At 52.7% G+C, this 18,822-nt stretch overlaps 1 protein-coding gene across 3 annotated transcripts; it reads left to right on the top strand.

Annotated features, from left to right (window-relative positions):
* Positions 1–1,554: 1,554 nt before the first annotated feature.
* Positions 1,555–16,931, top strand: DRC7 (dynein regulatory complex subunit 7). 3 transcript variants are annotated; one of them, XM_086621107.1, is made up of 17 exons: positions 1,555–1,684; positions 2,112–2,293; positions 3,133–3,258; positions 4,462–4,656; positions 4,970–5,125; positions 5,432–5,641; positions 6,430–6,561; positions 8,322–8,394; positions 8,885–9,013; positions 9,870–9,998; positions 10,655–10,878; positions 11,738–11,953; positions 13,050–13,160; positions 14,278–14,364; positions 15,397–15,582; positions 16,560–16,699; positions 16,841–16,931. In XM_086621107.1, exons 1-17 carry the CDS (start codon positions 1,555–1,557, stop codon positions 16,929–16,931), a joined length of 2,517 nt encoding a protein of 838 aa, XP_086477233.1. The 3 variants fall into 3 exon arrangements, with proteins under 3 accessions (XP_086477233.1, XP_086477232.1, XP_086477231.1); XM_086621106.1 differs by having other exon boundaries at positions 1,555–1,688; positions 2,119–2,293; positions 8,319–8,394; positions 15,394–15,582; XM_086621105.1 differs by having other exon boundaries at positions 1,555–1,688; positions 2,119–2,293; positions 4,964–5,125; positions 8,319–8,394; positions 15,394–15,582.
* The last annotated feature ends 1,891 nt before the right edge of the window (positions 16,932–18,822 follow it).

The raw sequence follows: 18,822 nt of genomic DNA, 5'->3' as shown, positions 1-18,822 counted from the left end.
AGTGCTGGTGAGAGACGGAGGGATGGGGGCTTGGTCCTGCCACACTGTGTTTGAGAGACAGTAACCAGCTGCAAGTAGCAGAAATCACTCAAAATTATGCTGCTTGATATATATTGGCTATGCTCTGTGCATCCTCAGAGCTTTAATTGCTCGAGTTGCCGTGACACAGCAGCAAACGTGAACATTCAGCCGTCAGGGATTTTTCCGAACCACAGGAAAACTAGAACACGAAAGCGCTTAGCACCTGACTTCGCTTACGGCCTCATGAACTACCGAGTGGGAAAAAAGAAAGAAAAGACAAGGAAAGGCCTCCCGCCAGCCCTGGCGGGCAGGTTTGGGGCGGGAATCTCTGCTCTCCGTGGGGGCCGCTGCCCAGCAGGTGACCCGCGCGGGAGCCGGCGCGGCGCGGGCCGCACCCGCGCTGCAGCTGCGCGCTCAGATCGCGGCGGGGGGCGGCGGCGGGGCGCGAGGGGCTCGCTGGGGGGGCTGTGCTGAGCGAAACGCGTGAGTCTCCGCGCCGCCGGGCCGGCCGGGGGCCGCGGGCGAAGCCCCCCTGGCCAGCGGGGTCTGACCGCCCCCCCTCGTTCTGCCCCGACCCCTTGGGCACGGGGGGGCCGCCCCCCGAAAGTGCCCCCCGGCCCCCCCGGGCGGCGGCCGGGAGCTGTCGGGCCGGCGGCGGGCGGGCTGGAGGCGGCCCGGGGCGCGGGGCGGGGGGTGGGCTCGGGGGGAGGCCCGCGTTGCCGTGGCCCGTTGACCGGCGGCGGCGGCGAGAGGAGGCGGGGGGGCCGGGGGGCCGGGTGAGGGCCGGGGCGCGGCAGTGGCCGCGGCGGTGCGGGGGGGCCGGGGAAGGGGCGGTGGGGGCGGGAGCCCCGGGGGGCAGTGCCGGGACCCCCCTTCCCTGTCCCCAGCGCCCCCCGCTCGCTCCCCGCTCGGTCCTGCGGCTCCTGCCCGCTGCTCGCCGCGGCGGCCTGGCCGCGAGCGGGGCGAAGCAAACGGCCCCCGCCCCCCGAGATGGACGCGAACCCCGGGCACAGCGCCCGGCCTGGGAGGCTGCTGGCTGCTGCAGAGCGTCCCGCTCCCTTCGAGGCTCCTGAGCAGCCGGCCAGGCGCAGGGCAGCCCGCAGGCGCTGGCACGGGCCGTGGGCCGGTGCCCAGCAGGTCTCTGGGCCACCCAGCCCGGGCAGGATGCAGGATGCAGGATGCAGGATGCAGCATTTACATGGACGTGGGAAGCGGGGGACGCACCGCAGTCTGAGCCCGAGCATGGGGACGTGCTGTGCCCTGCCGAGCCAGGCTCTCCCCTTCTCCTGTCCGCCCCGCACTCGGCAGCCAGGAGCGTGCAGCCGCTTCTTTACCGAGCCCAGCCCAGACTCCCAGTCGGTGCTTGCCCTCTGCTGTCGCAGAAGTGGGAACCGCGCTTGTGGCTGCCCCAGCCACGCTCACGCAGTGAATCACTGAGGCCAGAGTGCGAGTGTTTGTGTTGCTGTGTGTCTGGGTCCCACCGCTGAACTCACCCTGCTGTGTGCGTTTCTGTAGTGCCCAGGAGGAGGCAGAATGGAGGCCCTGAAGGAGAGGGAGGAAGTGGAGCAGAGAGTAGAACAGCTGAAGGCTTTGGCCATCAGTGATGATCTTCAGGACGTGGAGGCGAAGGTGTCTGTGGAGCAAGTCTGTGTCCCGAGTGATGTACCGTAAGTCACGTGTGTCTGTCATTTACTGGGATGAGCAGGGATGGGCTCTTTGGGGTCCTGGGAGAGATTGCTCGTGTGTGGGTGGCACGTGTGGTCCCCTTGCACAGGGAGGGGAGCGAAGAAGTTTCGCATGCCCGGTGTGTTTGTGCAAGAGTGGGCACGTGTGAGAAGACAAGATAACTCACTTCATTGTACGTTCATTGGCTGCTGTATCGTGACAGTATACAAAAATCCCCTGAGCCTCTGGCTGTATGTCACCTTGTTATCACTCCAGAGAAGCCTGGCTGTGTCAAAATCATGTTCTTGGATATGATCCCCATTTTTTCCCTGGGAAACAGGGAGCCCCTGCCGTATTTTGATAGCAGATCATCTTGCCTGAATTGCTCCTGGCTTCTTACCTGTGTCTCTCTGCCTCCTCCTGCCCTGGAAGTGATTTTGACTGGAGCTCCATTGACACATCCCAGTTACCATCGTCATATAAGAGAAATTCTCGGGAGGAGAAGAAGCTGCTGAAAATCGCCGACCGCTTCCAGCAGCAGTACTCTCACCTCTGCCCTGCCCGCAAGCCGCTCTTCCTCCACCCCGTCAACGAGTGTGGCGTGAAGGTATGGGGTGACGTGGAGCTGGGCCACAGTGCCGTAGTGCCGAGTGCTGGGGAAGGACAGCAGCCCTTCCTGCCTTCGCTCCTGGCCCAAGGGAATGGGAGCTCGCTTGCTGTGCCCGCAGCACCCTGAGCAGGCACGCAGCACCCACATGCATCCAGGAACGCCTTGTTCCATGCCCATGGGTGGCGGTGCTGTGTAGGCTGCAGGCAGCTCGCAGCCCTGCAGCGCGACAGGAAACAGGAAAGGCCACAGAAACTAAAGAAGGAAAGGAAAAGAAACACATGAGAGAGATAAGGCTCAGGCTCAGTCACAGATAGGGATCTGGATCCAGAGTTAGGTCTTATTCTGAACTTCCCAGAAGTTACAGGGAAGGAAGTGAATGTGGAAGTTTGTGGTCTGGTTTTCTTTAGCACGGGCCCAAGCTGTATGACTGTTGTCTAGTTCTGGACCTGATGCTCCCCCAGGCATCTGGAGTTGCTACTTTGGACCAGCTTTCCCCAACATTTATTATACCATTAACATGCAAGGCAAAAAATGCTGGAGGACATAAAAGCTGGAAAGGGCAGTAGCTATTTGTCTTGCTTGAAAACTGAACTGGCTCACGTCTGTAACGTGTTGGAGATGAGCTTGAAGTTTCAGCCCCAGACCAGCAGACAGCCTCTCAGTCCCGCACAGTTTGCGTCTCAGAACAGGTGAGGAGGGTCACCGAGGCTGTTGGTATGCTCTAGGGAGGTCCTGAATGTGAGCTGCCACATCCAGGGGTAGTCCGAAGATGGTTTTGGACAGGAGACTCTGCCAGGCACCTGTTGGCTAACCAAAGTCCTCTTGTCGCCCTACAGAAGTTTGTGAGCACAACGCTGAGGCCGACCGTCCTGCCTTATGCAGACCTGTACCCGTGGGATGGCTGTGCCAGCTTCGTGTCTGATTTCCTGACCATGGAGCCACTCAAGTCCCCTGTCGCACCGGTAAGAAAGGGGCTGCAGTCCCATCAGCAACAGCCCCATAGTGGAGGTGAGAGAAGGGCCTCTCAGCAGGACATGATGTGGAAACCCAGTTGCTGGAGCTACAGAGGTCTTTGTCCCCTCCATCATCGCCGCATTACTTAGGCAACCCCCCAGTTCTCCCAGGCCTTGTGTGCTCTGCTTGGACCCCTAATCCCAGTACACGTACAGTGTTGAATCTGTCAAGCAATTAAGCACCATTTCTGCAAGCCTGGGCCTGGCGCTGTGCTCAGTCACCCCAGATGACCAGCTGGTCTGCTGTGGGTTGCAATGGCAGACAAAGTTCCTCTCCAAAGACCAAGATGCCGTGGAAGAAAGGAGCGTAGAAAGCCCAGGGGATGCTCTTTGACCTCAGAGACTAGTTGTTAGGGGCTTTAGACATTTCTAATTCAAATTTTTGGGATGTTTTGGTGTGGCTGAAGGGCGATTTCTAGACTGACAAGAAGGGATGATGCCAGAGTTGGGGCAAGTTCTTGGCTGGTGTGAATCAGCTAAGGCAAAGGTAACACACTTTCTGCTAGCAAGGGCTGCTGGTGCCCTGCAGAGTGCCCCAAACAATCTGTACCAGCTGCATGCTGGCCAAGTGTGTCCCAAGAGTCCCAGGGTGTCAAGAGGAACTCTGGCACTTTGCGAACACGGAGAATGTGTCTCCTTTTAGCAGACGGAGACTGGCTTGGTCAGCGAAGGTGACCGAGATCTGGGAGGAGACTCTCTGTGTAGAATCTCTCTAGATGCAGTAGGTGTGTATTGATCCCGTTGCTTGGTCACTGGTGAGGGCCAGAAGGGAGCACGTTCCTTCCTTTGAACTGTGATTCAGTTTGTGGGTCTTTTGCTCGGAAATGCTGCAGACCTGCCAGCTAGAGACGGAGGTAAGCTCCACTCCAGAGTTGTGCTTAGCATTAGATTTTCAGCAGCTGGGTAAGTTTGTCCTGCCCGTCTCTCCCTATGGTTAAATTTGTCACCAGGCTGGGGGTCAGAATTTCCCCAGATCAGTTTGAAGGGGTCTTATGGGGTCTGTGGCTTATATAGGAATTTTATAGAACAGATTCCCTATGGGTGCAAAGCCCAGGGATGTGGGCCGTGCCCTCTCTCTCTCCTGCTCTCTGCCTGATGCTTGTTTCCACTTCACAAGACAAGCACTGAGAACATGCATCTGTCTCTTTCAAGCCCAGTTCACTCTATTCCCCAACCACCATCGTGAAGTACCAGCGAGGGAACTGCTTTGACTTCAGCGTGCTGCTGTGCTCTTTGCTCCTCGGGGTCGGGCATGACGCCTACTGCGTTCACGGGTATGCCACCCGTGAAATTTGCCAGCTGGACCAGACTCTGGAGCTCTGCCCACTGCTCAAGAAGCCACAGGAGGTGAGACCTGCAGTGAACAGGCAGGGAGGAGCCCAGCATGCCTGAGCCCCAGGGTTGAGCTAGGGGCAGCAGCTTCAGGTCCACACTGGGTTTCAGTCTGTACCAAGCAGGGACCTCACCAAAGGGATCTTTTGAGTGATTTTCCACAGTTCCTTAAGAGGCCTCTTTGGCTTCACTGAATTCCTGCTCACCAGGTCCAGTGCTGCAAACTGCCGAGTGTTGGGAACTGGGAGGTACCTGTAAGCTGTACATTTTCTCCTTTCTCTTGATCTCTGCTGGGTTTCACAGCACTACCCTGCTTTTGCAGAAGCAGGTACCAAAAGAAGAGAAGGAGCAGCCCAAGAAGTACCGAGTTAAGCCCCAACCAGAGCTGTGGAGCAAGTTTCAGCGTCTTTCTGCTGCCTTGTTGAAGACAGCAGAAACTGAAACTGCTCAAAAGGACAACGAAAGAGAAGAGGAGAAGCTCATGGTGAGTTAATGGGTCCACCTTGCTGTAAACTCCAGGAGCAAGAGCTGAGACACAGGTAATGTGTCTCAAGAAAGGAGGTGCCACCCTCTGCCCTGAAGTACGACACAACCCTGACCATGGCCATGAGAGCTCGGCCTCTGGGAACACCGTGTGTGTTGGCTCCGGAATATGTACTGGGTATGAACGACATCGCTCTTCTGAAGAGTGTTAAGGGCCTGGAGATCTTTAGAAATGGGCAGAGGAGAGAATAAGATTGCTCTTGGACTGGACTACAGTGGTGGCAATAATGTGTCCTCTGTGCTGCAGGAATCGGAAAAGCCCAAGCATGACCCTCTGCATGGCTTACGGGTGCATGCCTGGGTTTTGATTCTGGCTGGGCAGAGGGAGGCCTTCTTCATCGACCCCTTCACGGGAAACAGGCACAGCACCGCGGACGAGCGCTTCCTTGGGATCGAGAGCGTGTGGAACCACAAGAACTACTGGGTGAACATGCAGGACTGCCGTAACGGCTGCAAGGTAAAGAGCCCTTACGCACCCTGTGCCTGGGAGGGGCAGCTGGGCTAAGCTGAGTCCTGGGGAAGCCTGAGATGGGTGGTGATCCCAGTTTCCAACTACCATTGCCTGTGTTGGCTCTGGTCGTGTTGCTCTGATTCCCCAGACCCTGGAACTGCTCCAGGACATCCCAAACTCTGAGCTAGCAAACAGGTGTCACACCCGTTAAACCCTACAGTGCAAGAATTATCAGCTTCTCAGGCTGGCTGGACATCCATTGTCTCAAACAACAGCTTTTAAGGTGGAGGATGTTTTGAGCCTGTCAAGCATGGCTCAAGGCAGGAAAGAATCATAGAATCATAGAATGGGTTGGACTAGATGACCTTTGAAGGTCCCTTCCAGCCCTAACCATTCTATGATTCTATGATCTTGCTTAGGTTCTTCCCACAGCTCAGCTACTCCCCAGCTGATGTCAAGTCTGGGAGGCCGATGGGAATGACGCTGGATGAGGTCGTGCATGCCCTGAGGAAGGAGGCAGAAGCATTTCCAGCAACTTCCTCTCATCTGTGGCAGAGGCACCACGAGAAAAGGGGTCTGCAGCCCTCTAGGCACAGGGACGGTCTATGGGGTCCCACCAGCCAGGCAAGGGTCTGATGAGCCCACTTTGCTGCGATCCAGAGCCTGTCTAGAGTCCTGTAATTCTCTAACACCCAGCCAGGTCCAGAGCACCGCAGCCATGCAGGAGCAGCGTTCAGTTTGGCTTAAGACCTTGAGACTGCCCTGTAGTTAAGTGGGTTTCTTCTGTGGCCTAGGATCTCAGCTTTGACTTGAGGGACGCCATCCGCTGGGAGATTGTGCTTCCAGAGAGCAGCGAGCTGCTTCAGCTGCTCCCAGATGCTGAGGAGGACAAAGAGTTATCTGAGAGGGCCATGAAGCATTATATGGTGAGTGAGCCAAGTGATGGCTCTTGGGCAGTGAGGGTGCTGTGTCAATCAGACTGGTATGTTCTTGGCCCGCACGTGTCTGCCTGCCTGCTGCCCCCTCCAGGTCAGATGGCTGCTGCTCTAGCTAGGTTTTGGTTGGCACTTCAGATTCCTTCTCAATGTGGAATAGTTCTGATGTTTTCTGAAGCAGGACCTCACGTGGTACTTCTGGTGTCCTAAGTGGTAGGGATCTCTGTAGGCTTCCAGTGCATTGACCTTTGGGATGAAATAATTTAAAAAACTAAAATCCAAACTGAAATTTTTCTGGACACTCTTTCTCTGCGGGTCAGCACCCTGCTCTCCTTGCTGATAGGTAGAGTTGCCAACCAAATGTAGAAATACTATGTGTACTCTGTATTCTAATCTACCAAAAAATGCTGTGTACTGGACACAAAAACTGGTGTGTCGTCCTGGTGGGAGAACACAGCGTGATTTGAGAGGTGGGTCCATACCAACCTTATGAAGTTAAGCAAGGCCAAGTGCAAGGTCCTGCACGTGGGTCGGGGCAATCTCAAGCAGAAGTACAGGCTGGGTGGAGAATGGATGGAGAGCAGCCCTGAGGAGAAGGATTTGAGGGTGCTGGTTGAGGAGAAGCTCAACACAAGCCAGCGCTGTGCGCTGGCAGCCCAGAAAGCCAACCGTGTCCTGGGCTGCATCCAGAGCAGCGTGGGCAGCAGGGCGAGGGAGGGGATTCTGCCCCTCTGCTCTGCTCTCCTGAGACCCCCCCCTGCAGTGCTGCGTTCAACTCTGGGGTCCTCAACATCAGAAGGACATGGAGCTGCTGGAGTGGGATCAGAGGAGGCCACAAAGATGATCTGAGGACTGGAGCACCTCTGCTCTGGAGACAGGCTGAGAGAGTTGGGGTTGTACAGTCTGGGGAGGAGTAGGTTCCGGGGAGACCTTCCAGCACCTAAAGGGGCTACAAGAAAGCTGGAGAGGGGCTTTGGACAAGGGCATGTAGTGACAGGACAAGGGGCAATGGCTTTAAACTGAAAGAGGGGAGATTTCCATGAGATAGACAGAAGAAATTCTTCACTCTGAGGGTGGTGAGGCACTGGCACAGGTCACCCAGCGAGGTTGTGGCTGCCCCATCCCTGGAAGTGCTCAAGGCCAGGTTGGATGAGGCTTTGGGCAACCTGGTGTAGTGGAGGGTGTCCCTGCCCATGGCAGGGGGGTTGGAACTGGAGGATCTTGAAGGTCCCTTCCAGCCCAAACCATTCTGTGCTTCTGTGATTCTATGATAAAGCAGGCATTGCACCAGCACAGCAGGACGGAGGAACCCTGATAAATGTATGTTCCCTCCTGTTATCTGCTCTTCTCAGCCTGTGGCCATAACGGAGCAGCAAAGTGCCTTCCAAGATCTACATAAACTCAACTGGTCGTTAGTCTGAATGACGATGGTCACATTCAACCCCTGTCCAGCAGGAGCATTAGCCAGGAGAAGATCGTTGCATTGGGCTTGAGTAGCGATGTGCCAGTGAGAGTGTGGGGATGCAGCAAAGCTCTCCTTCCACGTGAAGCGCAGTGTGCTCCTTGCTCTGTGCTCAGGCTGTGTGTGACCCACACAGCTCCCTCAAGTGTGCCACCACGTTCCCCAGGACCAGCACAGCCTTGTGCGAGCTGAGGTCTGATGGCTGCGCCGCGGTCTCTAGAACCAAAATGCCTCCTGGCATAGAAGGAGAAGCTGCCAAAAATGCAAATCTCTGCTTCTGTTCCAGCAGGAGATAGCAAAGATGGACATGAGTTTTGACATGCCACGATCGTGGGTAGCCCCAATTGAGATATCTCGCAGAGGTGTGTATTCTCCCTTTGCCTTTTGCTTGCCCCCCAGCTAAGCTTTTAGTGGATTTGGGACATTTGTTTATCTCACTGAAGAACTCTGCCCTCAGGGTGGACAAGGTACAGCAGTGAAGTGCAGTAGGTGAAGGCAGCGACAGCTATTGGTTTGAGTGCCTGCCTCAGTGCACTGTCTCATCCTGGGTGGGACCCCCCCGGCCCCCGCAGCAACGCACACCCCCCCAGACCCACATCCCATCCTGCTGGGATGGACTTTCTGTTACCACTGAGTACAGGGACTGCCCCTGCCTTATCAAATCATCTGCTTTGGGAAAGACTTACTGCACCGTTACGAGGTTCAAGCGCAACGGGCAGGGTCTGAGCAGCTTTACTGGCAGCTGGTCACCGTCAGTAAACACGTGGTTTCCCTTAGGCCATCTTGGATTCTGTTTCCTGGGGCTGAGTGCAAGGCAGTCCATTTTTCTGACACCTCTTTCGCCCCCTGCAGAGTTTGAGACCCGCTATGCCCAGGGGAGGAAGGTGAGCCTGTACAGGAAAGCCAAGCTGGAGAAATGGGCACCGCACCTGCATGGAGATGGGCTGGTGAAACGCCTCACTGTCTACGCAGACGTGGACTGTAAGAGGGATGGGTGAACACGCTCGACTCCCTGAGCAAACACAGCCTGGGGTGTGCTGGTGGGAAGGGGGAGGCGGTCCCTTTCTGCCGGGGTCTCTCTCGTGCTTTCTCATCCTCCTTTCACGTTTGGGGGGACTTACCCACCGCATCTTCAGACAGTTCGTCGCGCTCACTGTCTGTCAAGTCCCAGAACTTTCCAGCACTGCTGGGGCTCCTGTGACAGCTTGAATCTGGGTTACACTTCAGCGGTGAGGCTGCTCAGTGTCGCAAGTCAGCTGCTTGGATTGTCAGTCTTCAGAGGAATGGAAGGCTGGTTTGAGTCGATCCAGCGGGATCACTATTCTCATTGGTGTCAACAGGAGCCACAGAAAGGGGCAGCTACAGACTGAGGGTATTTTTCTACTCCAAAGCAGCATTCTTCAAGAGCTGGTGCCAGAAGGGGTGCAGATTCCTAACTGGACATACAGTGTCCTGCCCTCAGCGCTCTTGGATAGTGTAATGCTCCCATCTCGTTTCCTTCACTCCTGACACTATCATGAAACATTTGGGATGGAATTTCTCTTGCCTAAACGTAGCCGTTTGCTGTGCCACCTTCTCCCCCTGAGCCGATTACTTTAGTTCTTGTTGATGGAGAGGAATAGACCCTCTTCAGGTACAATTCATCTACTCAAACGTAGATGAGGATTCATCTACAAAACGTCCCTGTGCACAGGGCCGATTCCAGTTACCACAGGACATTTGCTTTGGCTCTACCAGGAGCACACGGTGCTTGCATGGACACTGAGAGCCCATCAGATGAATCTTAGAGCCTCCAACAGAGTGACATAAGGTTGTGAAATGGTTTGTCTCCTGGCAGGTACGGAAGTAGTGGAGGTGAGGGAGTGGTTCAAAAACCGAGAAGACAAGTTGGATATGAGAGAAGTGAATGAACAAACACAGCTGACCACAGAGTACTTCAGCCCAGGACACGTCCTCGGTCTTAAAGGTATTCCAGCTCATCTGGACAGCCACTGCAGCTGATGGGGCTTCATGTGAATCCCTTCTAGTGGTGACAAAAGCCCAGAGTTGGGGGCTGCGGGGTGGTGGGATGAATCTCCTAGAGAAACAATTCGGTCTCCAGTGGAGAGTAGAGAATTGGGTGGTTGGCTTCCAGGGCTGGACAGTGCTCACCCCCAGAATAGCAGAAGAAAAGCAAATTCATTTTGCGTACAGAGAGTGAGATAATTTACTTTTCCCAGTAGAGGTGACAGAAGTAGAAACTTTCTCCGTAGGATTAGGTTCGGTCTCTCACTGCTGTGCAGCTGGGGGAGAGAAAGTCCTGCATCAGATTTGTTGCTAAAGCAGCGTTTCACCCCAAGAGGCTCCGCCGGTTGCTGGCTTGGGAAGAGCAGGGCCCGGGCTCCGCTCACTGCTGCCTTGCTGTGTAAGGAAGGCGGTGGCCCTGCAGAGCTGTCCTGCTGTCCTTGGGCTGTGGCATATTGGTGCACAGCAGCGAGGAGATAACATGCCCTTCTTACCCTCTGACGTGCATTTGATTTCTTGGCTGCTGAAGAAAATGAGGCTTCCTCTGGGCACGCTCGTGTTCGCCGCAGGCACGGTGGTTGCCAGCTCTGGGAACACACCATCTCTCTCTGTCCTTAGCTCACACCTATAAGTCGCTGGCAGCAGAGACTGAGCGCACGGTGGAGTTTTACAAGGGGCGAGTCGATGACCTCCGGAAACGTGTCGAAAAGGCCAACGAGATGGCCGAGTACTTCGTGAAACGGCATGACCTTCTGCACACCCGGCACGTGGAGTTTGGCGACAGAGGAGAGAAAACAGCCTTGGCTGGCGCCGGAAGTGACATGAGCTCCCGGCCTGTCGTGGTATGGCCAAGGCAGGAACGGAAAAATACCTGTTTATACTATAATATCTATTTATACTATGCACAACATACTGCCTCGGGCTTTAGGTTTCATTTCAGTGGGCAGAGCCAAGGGAAGACTCCAGGTGATAGATCCAAGCCTTGTCCGGCTGCTGTGTCTCCCAGTTGCTTGCCTAACGGATTGCTGCAGTGTTTCCAGTTGTCACCAACTGCATTGAGCAGCTAGAACGAAACTGGGAAACTAAGACTTGGAAAATGTCTGTCAGAGGAAAGAAAAAAAGCTTGACTATAATTTTGGAATGAAATTTTCACAGGATTCAGAACTAGTCAAATGATTTTGTGTTCTGACCCCAAACTAATAACATTTTAGGTTCCCCATGAAGTGTCCCATCACTCTGATCTGTTCCAAGCAGGTAATCTACCTCTTCCTCTAGTCAGGTCTGATTTGGAGAACAGAGTTGAGCTAGGAAGGAAATCCAGTGTTTGGCAAAAGGCTCAAACACTTCTCCTGCCGAGACAGAGCCAGCACCAATCCTTTTTCCTTCCCTGTGTTGGGGAATGTGGGAAAGTGTTGTGCTCCAAAATGCCGTGCTTCCTGCAGTTCCCTCGGGCAGGGATGCATCCCGAACCAACTTTGAGCTCGGAGAGCATACTCAGCTCCACAAACAGGAGATTTCTGTATTGCTTTTTTTCTCAGGCACAGCAAAGAACAGTAGGACCATGGGCCAAGAGGTACCATTGTAGTCCAGGCAGAAAAGCCCAATTTTTATCTTGTTTTTTTTTCCCAGCTGTCTGCCAATCTTGCCAGTTCTCTGTGTAGTCTAACCTGCTTCCATCTCTTTCTTTTCACCCCTCATTAGCAAATCAAGGAGTGTTTCCACAGAAACCCAGACAAGCCTGCTGATGACGATGTAGCAGAACGTATCTTTCTGATCGCAGAGGGGTCGATCCATCTGACGTATCACTACAAAGATAATTACATCACTGCCTCCAAGACGGATTTTTATAAAGTGCCGGAGGACAGTAGGAAAGGAAAGGAAATTGCCAGGACACTAGAAACGTGCAGCGTCTACCAGGTATGGAGAAAAATTACTTGTATCTTGACGTTTTTCTAGACACAAGACGCGAAAGGAAGGTGAAATGTCAGTGAAAGAACTACAAGCATGACATACTCCATGCTGCCCCTCTGCTCCATCTGCACACCTCCCTCACAGCCAGCCTCCAGGCTGACGACAGGAACGCCCCTGGAGATGCACTCCCGTGCTGGTAGTGACCGGGCACGCAGGACAGGACGGCGTGTGGCGTGAAAGGCTTGCTCTAGCCATGCCTGAGGTCATGTTCCCAAACTTGGTCATCAGGCAGTGTAGACACAGGCACTGGGACCTTGCAAGATGCTGTTGGGCTCAGTCCTGCAGTTTCATGGCAGGGATGCTGAAATTTCCTCAGCTGTTCTCTCGTGAAGAAGAGAGCACAGCAGAGAGGCAGAAGCAGACACCCTGGGTTCTAGCTCCAATTTTGCCATGGACTTCTTGAGTCCCATCATTGCTTAAATCACCAAAGTTTACCCTGCAGATGCAGAGCAAGATGCTGAGGCTTAATGCATTGCTGACAGCTAGCTAGCCAGCCTTAAAGAAAAGATATTAAAAAAAGAAGTGGAGTGTTGTCCTTAAGCCAAATTCTCTCATTTTGGGAGGGGAGTGTCACTCCACTAATATCACTGATGTGAGTCTGTCATCAGGAGCAGAAGTGTGCCAGGAAATCCTGCAGTGGTACTGCACAATGACACTGAGGAAAATTAAAGCGATATTGCAAATACAGGATTTTTTTAGTGTTATGCAAGTTATTTTAAAGTTTCTGTTTCCCACTGGGGCAAAAACACAGCAGGCAGTTGCTGGAGTGCCATCCTTTCATCTCTAACCCTGCAGAACCGCTTCCAACCACACAACAGTGGCACCAGCAGAGTGCAAGCTGTGCCATCTGGCGACATTACTGACGGATTCAAAACGGAAATGAAGCCTAATGACCTGCTGACCATGGGTTAGATGGTTCAGCTGTGGAAATCAGTGTCCCTGTCTTGCCTACAGCAGAACCGTGCCAGTTTCTGCAAGCAGAGTGCCTGGTCCTGTGCACCCAGAGAGTGCTGCTGTCTCTCACGAGCTTCTCTGCTTCCAGGCGGGGTTCCCGGAGAAACGCAGGAATCTGCTCCACCTGCAGAAAGTGCTGCAGAACCTGATAGAGGAGCAGAAGCGGCTGAAGCAACAAGTGCGGCAGTCTGAAGCAGAGGTAAGAGGGAGGTGTCAGAGCTGGTCGGGCATGGAAACGCTGTCAGCTGACTGGTTTTCCAAAGCATCCTCAGCATGAGCTGTCATAAAAATACAGATGCTGTCACAAAGCTGGTCTCCATGCCGAGTTATCAAGCTTGCATCCCAGCCATTGTCCAGTAAATGTATTACGGAGTATTCAGGAATGTATTTATGGAGAGTCATGTGCTTTCCAGCTCCTGCTCTTGCTCTTAATTCTCTGGGAGGAAGATAGTTTCAGAGAGCAAATGACAGCATATGAATCAGGGCATCTAGAAACACATCTGCATTTTGCCTGGAACGAGACTAAAAAGAACGGGTGTTGTATGCAATGCTGTATCTCGTCGCTAGGCATTTCCAGGAAGCCCTGTCCAAATACCCAAGTGACTTTTTGTGGGAGCAACTGTAGAGAAATACTCCATAAAATACGTTGCTCGTCCTGCTAATCACACTGTGACTGGTGTAACGAATCCATGTTCCTGAATTCTTTGTTACTGCTTCATGATAAATAGGACCATCCTAGCAGATGGAGAGAAAGCTGTTGGATTTTATTTTTTATTCAATGTTTCTGTGAGGAAGAGGAATCCCTGAAGGAGCTGGAGAGGGAATGCTCAACTATGTTAGCACAGAATACTAGGACTAGTTAAGAACAAGATTGCAAATTTCTAATTAATTTTTTTTTCAAAAATTTGAAGCTAGTTCACTGTGACCTCATGAACTGCCTTGCCAAATTTCTCAGTCTTGGTGTCTTAACAGACAAGATATTCACATTGCTTGTGCTTTCCGTCCTGTTAAGACAAAGAAGGAAGCCAAAGCTCTCAGTGCAATTTCAAAAGTAGCAGCAGGACTATGACGCCAGAAGAGCTTTCTTAACAGATAACATTGTGTTCAGGAATTTCATATGGAGCAGCGATCCAAAAACCAGACCGCTGTCGGCTTGATCTGTCAGCAGGACATGAGCATGTTTGTGTAGATCTTCTGTGTTGAACCTGATGCTGCAGTTCTTGTCTGCAGCATCTGCTCCGATAGCAGGTCGAGCGTGTAAGCGTACTGTCAGTGTGCGGGGAAGCTGAGGGGTCTTTCTCCTGCTTTTTTGGAAGGTGTTAAATATTTTAAAGGTCCGTGAGCAGGAAGAAGCCGCCGTTACAGAGAGGAGTGAACAGAGAAGACAGCAGTACGAAGCCATGGTAGGTAGACTTTATCAATCCCAGTATTTATTACATGTACGCAAAGAAATCCAGAATAAGCTTTTCGTGTCTGAGGAATTATCTCTGAAGAGCCTTTAGTGTCACTGACATATACTGGGCCAAATGCCGAGCAGGTGTAAATCAGCACAGCTTCAATCAACTGCCCATGAAAATATAACATGATCATGCCATGACCTTCTGACTTTCTGAAAAACTCCCATCACCGAGAAAGATTATTGGTTTGTTTAGTTCCGTTAATAATAATTAACACGGATTAGTTGATAGTAGGGATTTTGGGGGAGTATGAGGGTGGATCCCAAGCTGCATCTTTCTGGCCAGGGCTCGTTTTGTGAGGCAAACATGCGCTTTGTGTGATATGAATTAGTTGTTTTCTTGGGTTTCATTATTACTTGCAAAGCCAGTTTTGTTCCAGGATCTCTGTTGAGGAGTTAATACCTTATGAATGTTCTGGACAAATACAAAAAGATTCAAGAATAATTGCTTGCAATTTTTCAAGATCTCCAAGGTGCTTCTTGTGAATGGTTTTTAGCCTGAGCTTTCCTGAACAGAGAGGTTATGAAAGGAGATGTTAGCACGTGCCAAAGTTCTGGTGTGAAACACAAGCAGGGGCAGAGGTGCAGGAAACAGCTATTTGCCAGCTTACCAGCTGGTATCACTCAAAATGCCCCGTCTCAATGTCTTTCTGCCCAGATACAAATGCATTTTGTAGAGCCCTTCTCACACCTCAGTGGATAACACATTTTGTGAGAGAGACATCTCTGCGACCGAGGAAATCAGGAGGAATGTTAAAAAGGATGATAGAAAAGAAACTACAGGGAAAAAATGCATTGGGAAAGGGTTGGTGTGCAAAGCTCATGCAAAGCAGTAGTTTTGATCAAATTAGAGAAAAAAGAAACATTCTTTCCTGCCAGGAATAGGGAGGAGTTCTGGCCTGTGTTTTGCCTTATCACAGAGCGTTTGGGAAGCAGGTAAACGGGACCATGACTCTCTCTGTCCTTTCCCCTCCAGAAGAAAAAAACAGAGAACGAGCTCCCAGGACAAGAGGATGTGGATTACCTGGCACCTTTTCTTACTGGAATTGGCCACAGAGGGAAAATGACCAAGGCGCAGGCCCTGCGTGCCATGGATGCCTGCCTGGCTGATTTCAAGCAGCAGCTCATTGACAAAGTTAACATCATCCAGGCTCGCCTTGACAAGGTATTCCCAGCCTTGCTCCAGGATGTGTTGTTACCGGAGTCTCTTCTGCACTGGCAGGAGGGTGACACACATCTCGTTGTGACAGCAGGCGAGAAACAAACCTCCTTTGATGACTTTGAGAGAGCCATAAACACGCCTGTCTTTTATTTTTGTTGTCGTTAGCATGTGAGATCAGAGAACAGGGCAGCTCCAGGGTGAAATTCGGAGCCGATTTGGTTTGCCAGTGCTTGACTATAGTGGGCCAACGCGTTGAGGGTCTGCTGCCTCTGGCTGTTCCACATGTTTCGATTCCCCTTGTTTTCTTGTTCTGTGAAACCTCATCTCAAGCTTACCGCCTCCCATGAAAATAACCAGCTCCCATTTGTGATTTCTGGAGCCCCCAACATAAGAAGGACATGGACCAGTTGGAGAGGGTCCAGAGGAGGGCCATGAAGATGATAAGAGGGCTGGAGCACCTTTCCTATGAGGACAGGCTGAAAGAGTTGGGGCTGTTCAGCATGGAGAAGAAGAGGCTCCGGGGTGACCTTATAGCGGTCTTCCAGTACCTCAAGGGGGCCTACAAGAAAGATGGGGAGAGGCTGTTCCGGAGGGCCTGTTGTGATAGGACAAGGGGTAATGGTTTTAAAATAGAGGGAGGTAGATTCAGATTGGATATTAGGAGAAATGTTTTTACCATGAGAGTTGTAGGACACTGGAACAGGTTGCCCAGAGAGGTGGTGGATGCCCCATCCCTGGAGACGTTCAAGGCCAGGTTGGACGAGGCCCTGAGCAACCTGATCTAGTTGGAGATATCCCTGTTCCTTGCAGGGGGGTTGGACTAGATGACCTTTGAAGGTCCCTTCCAGCCCTAACCAGTCTACGATTCTATGATTTCCTTCATCTCAGCTCCCTGAACTTTGGAGTGGCACTTCTGTGTGCCTTTGCTCCTGGCTCTCCTCTCTCTTACCCTGAGTCCTGGTTGCTTGCTCCCCCAACAGACAGTTGAAGAGCTGCAGAAGCAGCAGTGGTGGTTTCAGAAAAACCGGAATCGGCTGAGCAAAGAGGAGGAGGATGACTACCTCACCAGTCAGGCGGAACTCATGGACCGTATCAACGCCCTGACGCAGAGGCTCACGAGGTATTGGGAAGGACTGCCGGGGTGCAGCGCCCAGGGGGGGTCTGCAGTCAGCCTCCCCGGCGCTCGGCGCTGAAGCTGCGCTGTAACACGTTGTGCTCTGTGTCCCGCTGCAGTTTCCCTCTGATATCCCCCTTGTTCTAGGGAAAAGCTGACGGCACCGGAGAAATACTTTGCTCTTGAGGAGAAGCTGCGCAAGGACCCTCGCCTAGCTGAGCACCTCCATCCCGCCTGATTCCCTCCTTCCTTCGCACCAGGCACTGGAAATCGGCGCTGAAGCCTGTTAGAAGCAGCCTGGAAACAAGGCGGAAAGGTTTTCCTGCTTCCCTGCAGTAAATCTGTCGTTATCATCAGATTCATGGAGATTTTAATAAACTTGTAGCATTCCACTGTCTTTTTATTTTCCCTCTTCTGTTTTAAGGCCCATCTGCAATTACGTCGAGAGGCCGTGGGAAGGCAAATTGTCTTCTCATGCGATTCCGTCACGGTTGAGCCTGAAGTCTGAATGAGAACTTAGCTCAAGGTCTGCTTCAGGAGTTGCTTTAAATTCGGCACGCTGTAGTGCAGAGCTCTTCTTCCCCAATCCTGCTGACATCAGGAACAGGATTATTTGGGAATACTGGTTCTTTTCCAGTATAATAACATTTTAACAAATTTAGAATTCAGTTTTGTAAGTAGCACAAGCAAAGATTTTGAACTTGTGGGTTCACAGTACATATAAAAATTCTTTGACCTCATTTAGAGCTCTCTAATAACTACAAAACCCAGCAAAGACTAATACTCAAACTGGCAAACTTGGAATTTGAACATCTTTATTTTTCCTCTTTGAATGTCTCTACTCAGCGTTCATAAATATTGGCAGACAGCCTAAAAAGTCAAGAGAAATCCAAAAAACATTCCAAATCCCAGAAATTTTAGGTAATCAAGTATTTTGGTTAATAATCATTCCCTGAGATCGACAAATGGGAGTTAGTGCATGTGCCATGTACTGGTATTTATGGGAGTGCTTGACCCTGCTAGGAAACAACTTCTGGTGTCCTGTGTAGTGCATGAGGCACCCAGACCTGCAGTGGTTCTACCTACAGCTCCCAACAGCTGCAATCTTCAGGAAACAACCTCAAACCATGGTCTTCAACAAAGACTACACTGATGGCAGCTGGGGGAAGGCAGAAATCTATTTTGCTGCGATACAGCAGAATAAGGGACATGACACCTGAACATGGCACCCACCACAGCAATTCCCGGGGTTTTCCCAGGGCCTCCCAGCTCCCAGATTTAGAGCTCGGAGATGTTTTCTGACAGTACATCATGTTCCGAGCCATTCAACAACAGCAGCAGCCTGTTTCACATCCACCCCCCGTTTCTGACAGCTCTGCATCCCTCCGTCAGCGCTCGGCTCACGCGGGGGCCTGGCCCAGACACAAACAGGCCGGGAAAGGAGGAAGCCCAAACACGGCTCGCTCCTTGACATCGAGAGGTACTCTGGTAGGAACACACTACTCAGAAGGAACATCAGCAGTTTCAGGAACTGGCCAAAACAACTTCCAAATCCCTAGGACCATGAACTGCTGAAGGACTGAGGGACCTCAAGGGACTAGGGAGAAAGGAAACCCTACGGTCCGTAAACAGAAAGAAAAATAAAAAGGAGCAAGGCTGTGGCTGCGAGCTCATCAGTGTCAATTCAATACCAGAAAAGACACCAGAACAAATTAATTTAAACACCCTTTTCTTTGGTTTCCTCTTTTGATGGAGCAGCTGGCTCCAGAGACAGGGAGGAAAGAGGAGAAGCAGCAACTCCATCTCAGCGGGCTCTGAGAGCGCCCAGCGCGGCTCCACCGGGCGGAGGGACGGCCCGAGGCCCCGGCGGGCGGCTCGCCGGGGGCAGCGAGGGTCAGCGGAGCCGGTGCCAGCGCAGCCCGGCGAAAAGCCGCAGAACGGGGGAGCCCGGAGGCCCTCGCTCCTGCCGGGACTGCGCCCGCCACACCCGCCGAGGGCAAGCGCCTCCCGGAGACACACCGGCTGCAGCCCAGAGGCACGACCGCCGCGGTCACCGGCGGGCCCTGAAGCAGAGGCCGGGGAAGGGCCGCTCCGCCGCCCCCGGGGGAGCTCCGGCCTCAGGAGCCGCA

This window comes from Tauraco erythrolophus, chromosome 15 (assembly GCF_009769465.1).
Source record: "Tauraco erythrolophus isolate bTauEry1 chromosome 15, bTauEry1.pri, whole genome shotgun sequence".
Taxonomy (NCBI): domain Eukaryota; kingdom Metazoa; phylum Chordata; class Aves; order Musophagiformes; family Musophagidae; genus Tauraco; species Tauraco erythrolophus.
The sequence above is the reverse complement of the archived record's forward strand: the minus strand, read 5'-3'. Positions and strand labels throughout refer to the sequence as shown.